Raw genomic sequence first — 15796 nt, 5'->3', positions numbered from 1 at the left:
AAATAGGAATCACGATGCAGGATTACCTCTCCTCCAAATATCCACTTGATTATTTTGCTCCAAGGTACATAACACAGCACACAGAAGAGTTATTCTATTTTAGTATAGTACTAAAATGCAGGCTTTTGCCATTTGGTCCATTTACATTTTGTTGATTATTTTAGCCTGCTGTATTGGAAAGAAAAGTTGTGTGTCTCTGAATCTTTGGATACAAAAAACAGAGAAATTACATTCTTCAGCATAAAAGCAAATTTTTGAGAAACTTGTGCATTTCTTCTTTTTTGGGGGGTTTTTCTGGTTTTTTGTTTGTTTTTTTTGTTTGGTTTGTTTTTTTTTTTTTTTTTTTTGTTAAGCACATTTATTTTATTACTTTCAGTCATGCAGAAACTGTGAATTAATCCCATTCCAGATGAGAATTTTACCATAAAATTTAAATAGTCAATTTATCAGACTACAGAACAAAGGAAAAAAGCTTAATCCACATAATATCTTGCTACTGAACTCTATTCAGTTAGTCAAATTACACTAACCTTATACATTTGCATTCTTAGAGATGCAGGCATAACAATTCATTCGGAAAAACTAAAAGACGTGTTTAAAATAGAACAGATATGATAACTATACTTACTCATTTTTACATTAGAGGCTCAAACATTTATAAAACTACATGTATCCTCGACAGAACACAGACACTACATTGTTTAAACAAACTACAAGTAACCACTGCAGACCCGACAGTAATACTAAAGAAAAATTAATAATATTATTACAATATCAAATCCTTATCTTTCCTAAAAATTCAAGTGCAAATCACAAGTTGCAATTCAAATGTGTAGAGAGCTTGAAATGAGTAAAATAATTTAGGTGTATAACACTACTAATATTCTGTGTTAGCCACATAATATTCAAATAGAGATTGGAATTTCAGTTAGGGGAAATATTTTTTAGTGAAGGAGAGATAAAGCCAATGGTGTTGTCTCTGAAGGAGCACGAAGAATCCTCCAACAAACATTCTGTCATTGCCAAATTGTGCCTTAGGCACTGTACTCAATTAGGTCAGTTTAGGCAAGTAGATTTGCAAAGCAATCACCTGTACAATCACAAACAAAATCTATTCACACTCTGAAGGTATGCAGCCTTCAATCAACATCTCATACTGTGTTATGGAACACATATATTATTCCTGTAGCAATAGGCACAGAAGACCTGTCCAAAGTCCCCCATCTCCACACCAATGCTTTAGTTTTTAAAGCAGAATCCGTATTTCCCAAATTTGATACTCATTCTCAGGACTCCATAGGGCAACTATCACCTATTGTATTATGTTAACTTGACATATACTACAGCAGAATTAGATATATACGTGAAAAATCCAGTTTGCAAAGATTACAAATGTATCAAGCTGCCAGTAAACAGTTCCTATATCTACATATGACGGTGCAAGTTAGCAGTGTCATAAAGGCACTTGTCTCTCACAGACAGTACTGTCTTCTCCATCAGTCAAAAATAGATCTTAAAAATATTTATTGTAACATCCGAAATGGTTTTTACTCCTTAAAGAGGTGCAAATCATCATCTACAGAACAATAATTCATTAGTTCCTCCTGAAAGAGCTGAGTGCAAATTATCCGTGATTGAATATATCTTTACACTTAATTCATTTTAATGCCATGCTCTCAAAAAAAGTCAAAAAACATGCTATAGTAGAAATGTGATTGGCACTAGCAGCCACAAATAAAAAGGTATGTGCATACAACAGTATACAAGCAAGCTTATTTATGATGCTACTAAAACAATTAAGTGAATGAGTTGCAAAGAGAGACATTTCCCACAAGTCTTTCCAAGACATGCTTGAAGCCACACCTGACCATGTAGCACACACTTACATCGTTAGGGACATCTTTATAGCTGGCTACCTAATTTTACAAAAATAATTCCAAAATGCACATTTCACTTCAAAGTGAACTCTGTTTCTGTTTTCGTCAAATGTGAAAACCAGATGCAACAGCAGAGCTTAAAAAGACACCTAAGCAGCCACTACATAAAGTTCAGTGCAGTTTTCAAGGGTTTATGGATGGCAGCTTGGAATCCTCGAAATCCCCTTTATCTGTTCGGTATAAACGTACAGATTTTCCTCTCCAAGTCTCAGTACCTTAAAGCAGTAACTTGAAAGAATTTCCACCAACAAAAGACCTGGTTTTGCAAATCAAAGGGCTCAGGTATTACAAAAATTGACATAATTGGTTTTGCCTATGTAAATGCTAATTTGCAGCTGGCATTATAGGTCTGTTAACAGAGAAATCTAGATGGTATGACGGATGGAATAAATCAAGTAAATCCAAAAGCCAGCAGGCTTTTTGCCCTTAGTACTTTAAGTCATAACAGCACATTAAGAGTACATCCAGACTGCTGTGAAGTTGCTGGATGGAGCTTAATGCCTGAATAGTAATTTTCATGTCCAGTCTCCTTAAATAGTTTTGCCAGTACTATACCACAAGGAAGTTTCTGTGTCTTTGAAAAACCTGCATTCACTGAACATTGCACAAGGCTACTGAAAGAAAAACAAGGAAGAAGAAAAAAAAAAAACAAGCTATTTGATCAAGTATTAAGCTATTCCTTCAGAGAATTGCACTTCTTTGCTTATAGCAGTGACCAGAATTGCTGATGGTGTACTGACAGTTGCCATGGCAAGTGGGTGACTGCGTGGGATAGCAGACATATAGCCAAGTCAACTGCTTATGCAATCTCCATTATTTCTGCAAGCACAGAACACTTTATTATGTGCTGCCAATGATCTTCATAAAGTGCCAAAGGGAAAAATGTTCTTCTGTGTCAGGCCATGGCTGTTTCAGTATTCCCATTCATCTGTTTTCATGTCCAGATAGTAAAGAATATTCTGTGCAAGCTTTACTGCCTGCTTCCTGGCAGCCTTACACCGCTCGTCACCTTGCGGATCAACAGCGTCCAGGGCTAGAAGTTGTTTTGTAAGAAGTTCTTCCAGTCTCATGTAATTTTTATCCGTTCTGTTTCCATCAAATGAAATCACCTCTTGCTGAATTTGAGACAAGTTTCCAAGAACAGTCCAAACTGCTTTATGAGACTGATGTTCAGCAGCAGTTTGCTCTGGATACATTTCCCTTTTTTCCAGCGCTTCCTTCAAATCAATATATGTTATAAGAGTCTGAACTTCAATTACTGCTCTTCTCCTGGCCTCTCTAATACATGGATTTTTTCCTGGACTCACTTCATCTAGCTGGGCAATTAATCCCTGCAATTCTGCTTTGGATCCCAGATACAAATCAGAAGCATTCTCTGTTTTTAAAAGTAAAGAATTAACTTCCTTCATCTTCTTGCGGATCTCTTCTATTTTTAGAATAGACTGATTTTGTGCCAAATCGTAAGCGTGAGTAGAATTTGCTTCTTCATCCAAGTCCAGGTATTTCTGCAATTTATTGATCTCTTCTATTACTTCCTTTCTGTAATTTCTTATTTCCGTGTGACCGCAGACATCTAAAGCATCCAAATCAGCAATGAGGCCTGTGAGCACACAGGACAGATGCCTGCAGGTATCATTACTACTCACTCCCATTAGAAGCGCAATAAGGGTTCCTCTGGCTTTGTTCACATCACACATTACAGAGTTAATTTTGGAGACAGAAGGATGTGCATCATTAGAGAGTGGCAGGGACAGCTGTTGCTTTACACCACTCTCTATAATCTCCTGAACAGCACATACCTTTGTCAGAGTGCGGTATCTTGCTTTGCGTAGAGAAACTTTCCCTCCAGTTTTCACCTGGGTAAGCCTCAATACAATGTCCTGAATTCCTTCTTCAAATTCATCACTTTTACAGTTTCCTCCTTTGTAAAAAGGTGTGATCTCGCGTTGCACAAGTGACTGTGCCTCCTTGAATAAAGCCTCTATTTCCAGTCTGCGGGGATGGTTTGCATTTTGTTCCAGTTCCTTCAGCAGCCTCTCGGTTTCCTGGGCAGCTCGCTTTCTGGCTTGCTGAATATCCCCCTTCCCTTCGGTGTCTACAGAATCTATTTCAAAAAGCTGTTTAGTAAGGCTCCTTTCCAATTTCTTGTAATCTCGGTCGGTAGACAGACCACTGAAGACAGCCACTTGCTGTTCGATCTCTTTGACTTCTTTCTGTATTTCATGTAACCGTTTTATGGATGGGTGTTGGTTACCCATATCCATTCCTCTTCTCTCGTCCAGCTCCAGATGAACTACAAGGAAAATGAGAACAAGACTTGCTTAAGTGCTACATGAGCACGCGTTGCAACTTTTACATTCTGAAACATTTCAGCATTACAGCTATTTTAAGTACCTTCACCAATACGAATAAACCACTTGGCTGATATTTCACAGGCCTTTAATTTTTTACACCTTTCTCCCGGTCGGGCCGCAGGGGTGATGCTTTAGTTGCCACACGCCCAGCTCTCTCGGCTGTTCACCCAAAGCCTTCCCCACCTGCTCTGCGGCTGAAGCCGCCGCAGAACAAACAGGGCACCCGCAGCCCAGGGGAGAACCCGGAGCGGGGCGAGAACAGCGGCCGAACCCGACCGCCCCCGGGTGCGTCAACCCCAGGGCAGCGCTGCCTTCCCCGCACATACCTCGCTCCCCGTCATCACTCGCCGCCCCAGGCCCCTCCATGGCCACAACCTCCCGCCTCCCCCGCGGTGGGGCCCAGCGCAGCACGAAGAGGAAATGACACCGGGCCACCGCCGAGGCACCTGCGAGAGGTTCGTCCCCACAGGCCCCGCAGCGAACCCGCGCGGCGCCCCCGCCCCGCCTCACTTGGTCAGTCACTCACCGGCCGCCCTGCCCAGGACCCGCTGCCCGGCCCGGCGCTGCGCCACGGGCCGAGCGCCGCGAACCGCCCGAGCCCCGCCCGGCCCAGCCGCGCGGAGGGAGGCGGAGGCGGAGGCGGAGGCGGAGGCGGGCCCGGCCCGGCCCCGGCCCGGCCCCGCCCCGCCCGCAGCGCCCGCGCGGCAGCGTCGTAAAGCGCCGGGACATGGCGGCCGCCCGGGCGCTGCGGGTCGGTGGCGGCTGCCGCGGCCGCCTCCTCGCCTCCTCCGCCTCCTCCTCCGCCGGCGGCCGCGCGGCTGAACGCGGGGAGCGGCCGGACAGCGCGGTAAACCCGGGCGGGGGGTGGCAGCTTCTGCGGGGGCCGCGGGGAAAGCCTCGGGGGCCGCCGCCCTCGCTGAGCCCGGAGCGGCGAACGTCCCCGCTGCCCCCCGGTAACGCCGGCGGGGTGGGGGCGGCCGGTAGCAAACCGCGTTCCCTGCGGCCTCTGGTTTTTGATGTGTTTGTTGAAGGCCCCGGTGTTCGGTGTTGGAGGGGTGCTGAGTTTCGAGCTGTCGGGTAACGCCAGGTGTTCCCGAACCCGGCTGGGGCAGGCACACGCCTGTGTGTGGGCACATGGATGCAGGAAGAACGACGGTCTTAGCAAAACTCAGAATCGTAGAATCATAAAATATGCCGAGTTTCAAGGGACTCACAGTCCAGTTCCTGGCCCTGCAGAGAACAGCCCCAAGAATCGCACTGTGTGCCTGAGAGGGTTGTCCAAAAGCTCCTTGAGCTTGTCAGGCTTGGGGCCGTGACCCTTTCCCTGGGGAGCCTGTTTCAGTGACCATCAGCCCTCTGGGTGGAGAGCCTTTAATATCCAACCTCAACCTCCCCTGACACAGCTTCATGCTGTTCCCTCGGGTCCTGTCACTGGTCACCAGAGGGCAGAGATCAGCGCCATAAAAAACTTGCATACTTGCTAGTTCTCTCCATGAAATATTTTAACAGAGTATCAGTAATAGAAAAAAAAAAAAAAAGTTGATTTAAAAAAATATCCCTGTGATTCACGCCTGTGGTAAAAGAATTAAAGGTATCTTCTCTGTAGTGCATTTGTAATTAAAAGTACTTGTTAATGTACAGTGTTGGTTTTGGTCACAGTAAATAAATGCGCTTTATTTCTGAACTTGCTATGCTTGTATGCTTTAAGGTTCCATGGCGTTTGGGAATTTATTCCAAATGGAGACGTTCTTCAGAAATTCTCCTGCAGTGCTGATAACGTGTGGTGTCTGTGTTTCCTAGGGCCTGGGTTTCCGCCCCCCGGCGCACTCGCACAGCGACTGGATCGGGCCCCCGGACAAGCACTCCAACCTGCGCCCCATCATCTTCTACGTGCCCCCGGAGGAGTCGGCGCTGGAGCGGCGGCTGCGGGAGGCGCGGCAGGAGGCCCAGGCCAGCAACCAGCGCTTCTGGGCACGGCACAACCGCGCCTTCCACCAGGTGAGCCCGGCCTCGCACCCGCTGCTGCTCAGCGCCCTCCTGCCTGCCTGAAGCTGGGGGGCTTGGCCTCTCTCAGGTGGGGCTCAGTTCTGCCTGCTGTTAATGCGCTCGGGGTCACGGAGGAAATGATGTTTTTGTCGTTATTTCTTTAAATGATCACTCAACTAAAAATCCCACACATTTTATTGCTGTTTAGTGGCATGGAATATTTGCCTTTTTCCTGTCTTGCACTGATAGTATAAAGTTGTAGCTGCCCTACATGCAAGACCTGTCTGTGACTAGAGCAGCTGTTGAAAATGATTCCATGGCTGGCTTTTCTCTTGTCATAAGTGAGAGAAATTTGGTGTAATTACCAAGACGGAATGAGATTAAATGATATGTCCCATTTCACTCGCAGTGTATCCCAGAAGGGCTAAAGTGAGTCTGTCTTCTTTCCTGATTTTGGCATCTTCAACCAGTGTGGCGTTTTTTGGAAGAACAGTAATAGTTCAGTAATTCACCATCATTTATGATGTTGAACATCATATCCTCTCAAAACTTGCAAAGATCCCAGAAAAAATGAAGCTTGTTTTTTTAATTCCACAGAACTGCTTTTTACATCTGTAAAACTTACACACAAATGATTATTGTGCTTCCATCTAAATAATTGTAACTTTTTTAGGCTGCATGTTTTTCTCTATGCTCAAAATCTCAGTTATACAGTATAGCACATTCCTATTGTTTGTCTTAAAAGCTGAAAAGTTTGAATCCTGTCAAACAACACTGAAGTTTGGCTGTAGCTTTACTCCACAAATCAGTTTTTTTAAGTGTCAGTAGGGACACTTGCATGAATTAATTGATGTGTGCAGGTAGCAGGATCTAAGTGACAATGTTACCAGTTTAACTAAGTCACTGGATTAAGAAAAGTGTTTAGTTGACACTTCCAGCTATAAGGAGTATCGCTGGTTATTTCAGAGGGTGTTAGACACCACATTGCTATGTAATTAAAAACAATGGTGAACTTCAAGGACTGACTACTTCCAATTCTAATGTGGAAAAATGTTTTAGGAAAAAGAAGAATTTATTTATTCAAGACTGAAAGCCAAGGGTCTGGAAATGAGAGATGAATCAGGTTAGTGAGATCTTTGTTAATAGTTTAGGATGCATTCTGAATTCTGTTTAACTTTGAATTTTGTTAGTTTATGCTCTTTGCATTCTGTTACAAGTAAATTCATAGAGGTAGGATTTAGAAGTGTTTTCCGGAGTATGATAACAAAAGAGAGGAGGAGCTTTTCAGAGATGTGCCTGTGGGGGGTCAGATCATCTGTTGCACTGTTCCCCCTCTAATTCCTTCCCTGCAGCCAGAGGGAATGTGCTGAAATCCTAGCCCAGTAATATAATAATTGTGTAGCCTAAGGAGGAAGGGGCTTTTTACTTTCACACCTCCTAACCCAGTGAGCTAGCCGAGATAAACATACAGAGCATTTGCCTCAAGTGCCTGTTATGGTTGGGTGGATAAATTCAGAGTCTTTGGCTTCAGGTCCATGGTGTATGCAATGAGTACAATATTTTTCCTTGAGGGAGAGTAAGAAAGCTTCCAGAGAGATGGCAACTGCTATCTGCCTGTCTCTGCCTGAGCACAGTTGCTGTTAAATAGTTGTCTCTCTAATTCATTATGTGAAAATGAAAACAAAATGCCTTCATAATAATAGTGAATTGGGCATTGTAGTATGAGGTTGAACACTTTGTTCGCAGAATAATGATCTGCTTGAGTTTAGTGAAGCATCTGCTCTGAGGGTCTGTATGTCACAGACCATTATTTTTCTTTTCTGTTTGTATCCTGGTGATCAGTGTGTGGTTGAGAAATAATTTAAATTAAGTTCTATGTTGTTTCAAAACCACTTCTTCTATATTGCTATTTTGATTTTTTTGTTTTGTTTTTATACCCTAGAAGTAAAAGAGAATGACCATATACTTCCATTAAAAATAAAATTATATCAACTGCATGCTTTGGTTAACTGTTCTATAACAGAGCTGTGAGTGTATATAAAAATAAAAATACACATGAACAGTTGGAACAAAACTAACTTCTACAGAATGTATCTGTTTTGCTAATACCAGTATGAAGAAACAAATTAACTATAGGTGTTAAGCTAGCAACCTTCAAATGGTTTTAGAGTTAATTTATCCCATATTATGTTAATCCATTGTAGTATGTTAGTTTTGTAAATAATGACAAATAGAACCAATCAATAATTTACATTCCTGTGATCAGTCTCAAGAGCCTTAAAATGCATTTTGGAACAGTAACAAGTTGAATATTGCAATTCCATCTTCTTCATTATGGGGCATTCAAATTTGACTGTCATTTTAAGGACACTTTGTGCCAGAAGGTTTGTGTAGGAATTGTTTGGTAGAGTTGAGAATATTTGCTGGTTCTCAGGGTTAGACATCTGTGCTGTAGCCACAGGTCTTATTCTTCCTTTATATTGTAGTTATGAGTGACATATTCAAAATCATCTTTTGTATTTGCTTCTCAAAATAATTGCCTACTAGATTGTTCAGAAATCTGACTGAACATAAACTTTTTGCCTGAAGTTACTTGAAATTTATCAATAGTAACAGAAAAAAAAGTACATCTGAAAATACCATGTCAGTTTTGGATAGTGTTCTTTTGATATTTATGGACTTGCTTTAGGGGAGGAAATTAAGTTACTAAATGCTCTTATTGGTACTCCTAAGGCTTCAGCCCTGTGAGAAACTATTTTATTCAAAGGATAGATACTCCTAGATCTATGCACTTTTTCATAGAGGTTCACTAGTTTCCTAAATTGTCTAAGAGCTCATAAACTTTATCACTTCTACAAGTAATAGGGGTTTAAGGACTATACCAGCTTCAAGATGATCAGTCTTTTTAATCTGCTGTGCTCCCTCGATAAGTTTTAAAAAGTTGAAAGATAAAGGCATAATAACTTGTTCAGGGCTACACAGAAAGCTTGTAGGAGCAAGGAGTCAGACCTAGCATCTGAACCCAGTGTTTTAATCCAGAGAATTGCCTTGACTTTGTTACACCAAAACCTATTTTCAGGTCAAAAAGCAACACTGAATGCAGAGGAAATGGCTGACTTTTACAAGGACTTTCTAAGTAAAAATTTTAAAAAGCATTTGCAGTATAACAGGTATGTAGAAGGTATTTATGTTGACTATTATACATTACAGTCTAAGTGAAAGGTATAAGATCAAGTTTAAAATTTGAACATTTTTTTCTGTAATTGGTAAAACAGCACAAACCCCTGTAATTCTTGAATTTTTTTTTCATGCTGTTACTAGCATTTGACAGAAATTTGCATTATCATTTAAGTTCTGCTGCTGCTTTTTGTTGTTTTAGTGGAAAGATAAGCTCAAGTCTGAGATTTAAAGAGACAAGATCAGGCACATTTTATTATCCTAGGGCATGGGTCCTTTCATGCTGCTAATTGAAACTGATAAATATGCAAATAAGTTGAAAGTTCTGTATAAGAGATTCTAGCTGACTGTTAAAGAAGAACTAGTAAATGTGATTTATCTCAAAGGAAAATTGTTTAATGGGAGTAATATTTAATAATCTCGGGTCTGTTATTTTGCATGTGTATAGTAAAAGTGATCAGCTTTGAGTTTGGCGAGGCATTAGTAAATTGATCACCTGAGCTTGTCCTGGTAGAAACTCAGCTACAGCTTGGTAAACCCACATCCAACCCTTCAGAACATCTGCATGGTTTCAGTGTTACTGTTTGTACAACAACTCTATAAACTGGATTGGGGATCTGAAAGGGCTGAAAAATGAAAAATGCAAACACACATACCCCTGCAAGTAGCTGTGCACACTTGAAAAAGGGCTAGAAATGAGGGAGGAATGGGAAGGTGGAGGAAGACAGCAGTTAATCCAGGCATACTGACCACTGAATATGAAAGCACAACTCCAGTTTCCTCTCTGTATTGGTTTGAGGGGTTATTGGGCAAAAAAGTGTCAAGTGTGACTGGGTTCCTAATGGTGTAATGCTAGTGAGAATTCTGCCATCACTGCAACTGATCTATAACAAATGATGGCTTAAATTTCTTCATATGTATTGTGTATAAACTATAAAATACTATCCTGTAAGAACAATTTAACTGTAATAAATATTTAAATATGCACATCTTGTCTTGCCCACAAAGGGGTAGGGGGGAACCTCATCATAATCCAAAGCAACAGCATGAAAAGATGGAAAGTAAGAAACTGGTTTTAGTGAAAGGATTGTCATTAAATTGCCTATAACTGATAAGTGGGAATGCAGAGGGTTTATCTTAGAACTGGTCACCAGTTGCCTTTGTTGTAGCGACCTTAGGAAAGTGTCGCATCTTCACAGTAAGATAATTCAGGCTTTGTGCTTAAACATGACCTTCCTTGCTGCTGACTTGTAAAATCAGGTTGTGTCAGCTGCAATGTTGTAGTTTCAAAGTGGAACTGCACAGCCCTGAAAACAGTAGAGCTTTTTACAGGCATTCTGAGGGGTCATATTTATAAAAATCTGTTTATGCATTTAGCTGTGTGTTCTTTTGCAGTATTGCCAGCTGGCCTGAAAACTGGCAGCTAAAGCGTTGCAATGTCTAAAATTCAGTTAAAATTGAAGCAATGACTGTGCATAGATGCCTTGAATATTTAGTTCCGGGTACTTAGACTGGAAATACAATTTAGTTTAGGAAAAAAATTCAGGAAGGATATAGGAAATTAAACATGAAAGGAGAAAAGAAACAGTTGCAATGTTAGCATGATATTTTTATTTAACATGACATTTGAAGGGGTAGCTCAGTGCTGCCTGTCAGTGTGAATTTGGCTACTATCCTTACTGAGAGGTTGGTATCTCAGGCTTATGTTAGATCTGTGCATGCAAGGTTTGCCCCAGACATCTCAAGAGAAGACCTAAATCCCAGTTTTCTAGTTCTAGAATTCTACGTATCCTATTGCTTCTTGTGAGCATTTTACAACATGGGAATGAGATCCTTGTTAGAAACTAGAAAAAAAATTTGATATTGTTTTAATATGTAACAGGGGCAAGAACTTGAAGCAAGTTCTCAGAGGCTAAAAAGGGCTGATGCAGTCTATACTGTGTATAATTTGAATTGGTTCCAGAAGCTGTGCATGATTCATAAAAATTAAATTATTTAAAGATATAAAGACTAACTTTGGCAATATTAAAGGCATTATCCTTAAAAGATACTGCAGTAGAAAGATAATGTTTCCCGTATTGGGTTACACAATTAGTCTTTGAAGTGTGATTTGATTTTACTTTTTCCTACCCTTCTATGAGACCAACTCTGCCCTTTTCAACACATGCATCTTCATCCACACACAAATATCGTACCTGAAGCACAACACTGGCAGGAAGTCAGTCCAGATAGCTTGGTGATCAGCTTTCCTTCTGAAACACGAGACATGGTTTTAACTATTTTATCTCACCTGATCTCAAATACAGTTACAACCCTGTAATCCACATATATAATCTGTTCATGGATGTGGATATACACATAGACTTTTTCATAGGTTATTTAACTCTTATTAGACAGGAAAAGTGTTACCACAAAGAACAGAAAATGCAAGTCATCACTGAAATGTCATTTGTCAACGCCAAAGGGTATTTTAATATAATTGTGTATCTTTTTTTCTGTTCTTGTTCTGTGTGCTGATGATCTTCTTGGCTTTGGAATCCTAGAGATTGGTATAAACGTAACTTTAGGATCACATTCCTCATGGGACAAGTAGCACTGGTGAGAGCTCTGAGGTGGCTTCGTCGGAGAAAGAAAAATGTAGAACAGTAATCACAGCTCCATGAAGAATGCAACACTATATGCTATAAACTTGTGGTTTATAGTAATGTTCAAAGTCTGAATGGTTGATGCAATAATTACTTGAATTTGTTTGTTAAACTATGTAAATAAAAGTGAACACTGGTCTTAATTTATAATCAGTGTGTAGATTTCCTTTATCCTTTATTCCAAGAATATCTAAAATATTTCTCCACCAAAACACAACCAAGAAAACTTTTAAAACTGTTCCTTGTTCATGTCAGATGGAATGGGTAATGACTGTCCTGTTTCTGCTATAGAGTTATGGCTGCTAAATAACATGGGATTCAGTGTGCTGTACCTGAACTCTGGTCTCAGAATGATGTCTCCACCAACTGTATTAGTATATAAAGACAAAAATGCCTCATTTTGCAGCAGCTGCCTGTCTGGGGCAGTAGCTATCCATAAGTAATACAAAATGGGTGAAGGAACAAGTTTGATTTGTGAGTGTATATACCAGTTGTGAGTATATATACCATCAATTTAGAATAATCCTCTCTGCAGTGTGATTAGATGGTCTTTTGAATAAATATTTACGAGATGATTTCATCAAAGTGCTAATGCAATAGGATCTTCCTAGGTTGGTTTTTTTTTTTTTAATTAAGAGAAATATGCCTCCCTTGGACAAAAGCTCCTCTGACCCATGATTGATAAAGATTTTAGTTGCTGAGCAATAAAATGAATGTGCTGCCAGTCATTTAATCTTGGTAGAAGACAAAGCTGGTAACTGCTGTATGGAGAACAACACTACTACCAGTATGCACTGCTTTCTCCGGTTCATTTCTTTCAAAAAAATATGCTGTTCTCACCAGTTTCTCCAAGGCACTGAAAACTACTTGCCTGAGGGTGATTTTTGTGGCCTCCAGGTAGGTAACATCAATTGGAACGAGGTTGGTTCAAGTGAAGTCCTAAAATATTATGCCATGTATTTGTAATTTAAAAGAGGTCTCATTCCTCAGAATGTTCTCTCTGTCCATTTATACAGCTAAGTGATTTTTTTTATCCAGTACCTACTAAGAGGATTCTGTTAAAAAGAATTTATGCTGTCAGATGAAGTGTTTTCCTAAAGCTGTGCTGTAGGGATGGTTCTGCTTTTGGAAACATCATCTCAGTAGCCATTGACCTATTTTTGATATCTAAACATGACATGATTTATTCGCAGACTTTTTCAACTGGAGCAAAAAGAGCTTTGTCCGCATCAGCTATAATAATTCCTCTGCAAAATGAAATAGATGTTACTGATACAGTAGCAGATCATAGTGTTTCATACAACTATGATATTATTGGGGCTAAAGTGGCCACTGAATTGTGATTTTAAGTGTTCTTAGTAAATGAAAACAGTCATTATTAGTGTTTGCTGAGATAATAACCAACACTTTGAAAATATTTGTGAATGTTACACTGCATCAGTACTGTAAAGGGTATATATTTATTAAAAATTTTTTAAATGACATGTTTAGGAAAATTAATTTTTGAAATAGACTACTGTGGGTATATAATGTAATTCTTCAAGGATTTACAGTAAATCATATAATACAGTTTGTAAGCTTTGACCACAATGTGAATGCACACATTAATAGATAGTTCTTATGTAAAACAATAATTAGATAATACCAGAAAATATCCCAGAAAGGGAGAGACCAGAGCACCAGTGGACTGGTGGTTAATGGCCATATGTTCTGACAGCCTGTGTATAACATCCCTAAGGTAGTTTCACATGTACTTTAAATGGGTAGAGGTCAATCAAAAGCATTTTCATTTTCTGAGCTGCTCACTTCCATTAACACAGACATTTTTGTGTCTGCCTGCTGAACCAGATCAGGAAATTGATTCACTACTAGAACTAACCCAAGGAAAAAACTGTTCGATGTCAGATGCGTTTATGTGCCTCATGATGCAGATACGTGTTGTTTGGCATGGGGGAGCTGTGGGAATTCAAATAGAAGGTTTGGATTGTGCTTCAGTAAATTCACAGTTAAAACTGTTTTCTGAACATGTAATTTTAGTGTTGGTCACACAAAAACAGTATCAGCATACAATGGATCATGCTAGGATTAAGCTGCAAGCTGCTTTGTCTTTTAAATATCTCCAGGGACGGTGACTCAACCACTTCCCTGAGCAGCCTGTTCTGCTGCCTGACAACCCTTCTGGTGAAGAAATTTTTCCTAGTATCTCATCTAAACTTCCCCTGGCGCAACTTGCAGCCGGTTCCTCTCATCCTGGTGTTGTTATTTGGGAGAAGAGACTGACTCTCACCTCTCCACAACCTCCTTTTGGGTAGCTGTAGAGAGCAGTAACACTCCAGCACCTCCCTGTCCTTTCTGAAATGAGGGGCCCGTAACTGGACACAGCACCTGAGGTGTGGCCTCACCAGTGCTGAGTACAGGGGAGTGGTCACTGCCCTGATCCTGCTGGCCACACTATTGCTGATACAGGCTGGGATGCCACTGGCTTTGGCCACCTGGGCACGCTGTTGCCTCGTGTTCAGATACTGTTGACAGGACCTCTCCTTGTCCTTGTTGACCCTCACCCCATTGGCCTTGGCCCATGAATCCAGCCTGTCCAGAGCCCTCCTGCCCTCCAGCAGATCACACTCCTGCCCAGCTTGGTGTCAGGTGCAGAGTGAGAGTGCCCTCAATCCCCTCATCCTGATCATTGATAAAAATACTAAATAGAACTGGCCCCAGCACTGATCCCTGGGGAACACCATTAGTGACTGGATGCCAGCTGGAAGCAGCACCATTGACCAGCGCTCTGGGCTCAGCAATCCAGACAGTTTTTAACAGTGAAGAGTGCACCCATCCAAGCCATGAGCAGCCAGTTTCTCCAGGAGGTTACTGTGGGAAACAGTGTCAAAGGCTTTCCCTCATCCTCTTCGCAGGTCCTCTTGTCACAGAAGGAGATTGGATCAGCCAAGCAGGACCTCCCATGTGATCATTCTCCAGCACTTCCATGGTTTCTAACACATCAATATCCTTTGTGTCACTGCTGCCACATGGATCTCCATCCCCCACCTTCATCGAGACAGCAGATGAAAGGACCTCCCCAGCACACCATCCCTCAAACACTGGCGTGTTGCCCCCAGGCTATCTCCAGGCCTGGTTTTATCCTTTTTCCCCCTTCAGATTCATTAGGATTCTGTGTGGAGTGCTGAGTCCCTTCATCTAAAACCTATTGAGGGAGTGAGGTATTTATCTGTTAGGTAAGTGTTGAGGTCTGATTTAAAATACCTAATAGAACCACTGTGAAAAGATGTTGTTAAAATAATCCATCCAAAATTTTGAATCTCATTACTAAAAATCACATGCATTTACTGAGATAATTACATTTTCTGAACAGCCAAAAGCCGTATCATTTTCACCAGTGTTGCATTACTTTTGTTGGGTTTTTTTCTTGACTGAGAGCAATTGCAATAACACCAGCTGCTTTCAGATAATATTGATCATAAAACCTTTATGCATCAAAGGAAAGCCAAGGAGATGCTAAAGACTACTAAAAATAAAATTTTTATGAATACAAAAGCCTGCTACAGTAACTGAAGCTAGTGAAATAGATCAAAGAGTGACTTTTCTGTGCACATTTTCTGAGTATAGGAAAAATACAGGGGAGACCTATCATTTAAGTATTTAGCTAATCCTGTCAAAAGGAACAGCAGTATTTCATATT

At 41.0% G+C, this 15796-nt stretch overlaps 2 protein-coding genes across 3 annotated transcripts; one reads left to right on the top strand and one right to left on the bottom strand.

The window, feature by feature from the left end:
* Nucleotides 1–347: 347 nt before the first annotated feature.
* BAG5 (BAG cochaperone 5) lies at nucleotides 348–4904 on the bottom strand. 2 transcript variants are annotated; one of them, XM_032113242.1, is made up of 2 exons: nucleotides 4818–4904; nucleotides 348–4230 (listed from the first exon to the last, which is right to left on the bottom strand). In XM_032113242.1, the coding sequence occupies exon 2, from the start codon at nucleotides 4199–4201 to the stop codon at nucleotides 2849–2851; it is 1353 nt and encodes a 450-aa protein (XP_031969133.1). In that variant the 5' UTR covers nucleotides 4202–4230; nucleotides 4818–4904; the 3' UTR covers nucleotides 348–2848. The 2 variants fall into 2 exon arrangements, with proteins under 2 accessions (XP_031969133.1, XP_031969132.1); XM_032113241.1 differs by lacking the exon at nucleotides 4818–4904 and adding an exon at nucleotides 4618–4697.
* An 84-nt stretch (nucleotides 4905–4988) lies between these two features.
* Nucleotides 4989–12249, top strand: LOC116446034 (cytochrome c oxidase assembly factor 8). Its single transcript, XM_032113250.1, has 5 exons — nucleotides 4989–5138; nucleotides 6092–6289; nucleotides 7337–7400; nucleotides 9357–9447; nucleotides 11998–12249. The coding sequence occupies exons 1-5, from the start codon at nucleotides 5019–5021 to the stop codon at nucleotides 12101–12103; spliced, it is 579 nt and encodes a 192-aa protein (XP_031969141.1). The 5' UTR covers nucleotides 4989–5018; the 3' UTR covers nucleotides 12104–12249.
* The last annotated feature ends 3547 nt before the right edge of the window (nucleotides 12250–15796 follow it).

Source organism: Corvus moneduloides, chromosome 6 (genome assembly GCF_009650955.1).
Source record: "Corvus moneduloides isolate bCorMon1 chromosome 6, bCorMon1.pri, whole genome shotgun sequence".
NCBI classification, from domain to species: Eukaryota; Metazoa; Chordata; class Aves; order Passeriformes; family Corvidae; genus Corvus; species Corvus moneduloides.
Note: the sequence above shows the minus strand (reverse complement) of the source record. Positions and strands in the feature narration are given on the sequence as shown.

Coding starts and splice junctions, on each gene's coding strand:
- LOC116446034 (XM_032113250.1), top strand. CDS start 5,019: ATGGCGGCCGCCCGGGCGCTGCGGGTCGGTGGCGGCTGCCGCGGCCGC. Junction 5,139..6,091: donor GGGAGCGGCCGGACAGCGCG/GTAAACCCGGGC, acceptor TGTGTTTCCTAG/GGCCTGGGTTTCCGCCCCCC. Junction 9,448..11,997: donor AAGCATTTGCAGTATAACAG/GTATGTAGAAGG, acceptor TTGGAATCCTAG/AGATTGGTATAAACGTAACT.
- BAG5 (XM_032113241.1), bottom strand. CDS start 4,657: ATGGAGGGGCCTGGGGCGGCGAGTGATGACGGGGAGCGAG. Junction 4,231..4,617: donor GAGTGATGACGGGGAGCGAG/GTATGTGCGGGG, acceptor TTTTCCTTGTAG/TTCATCTGGAGCTGGACGAG.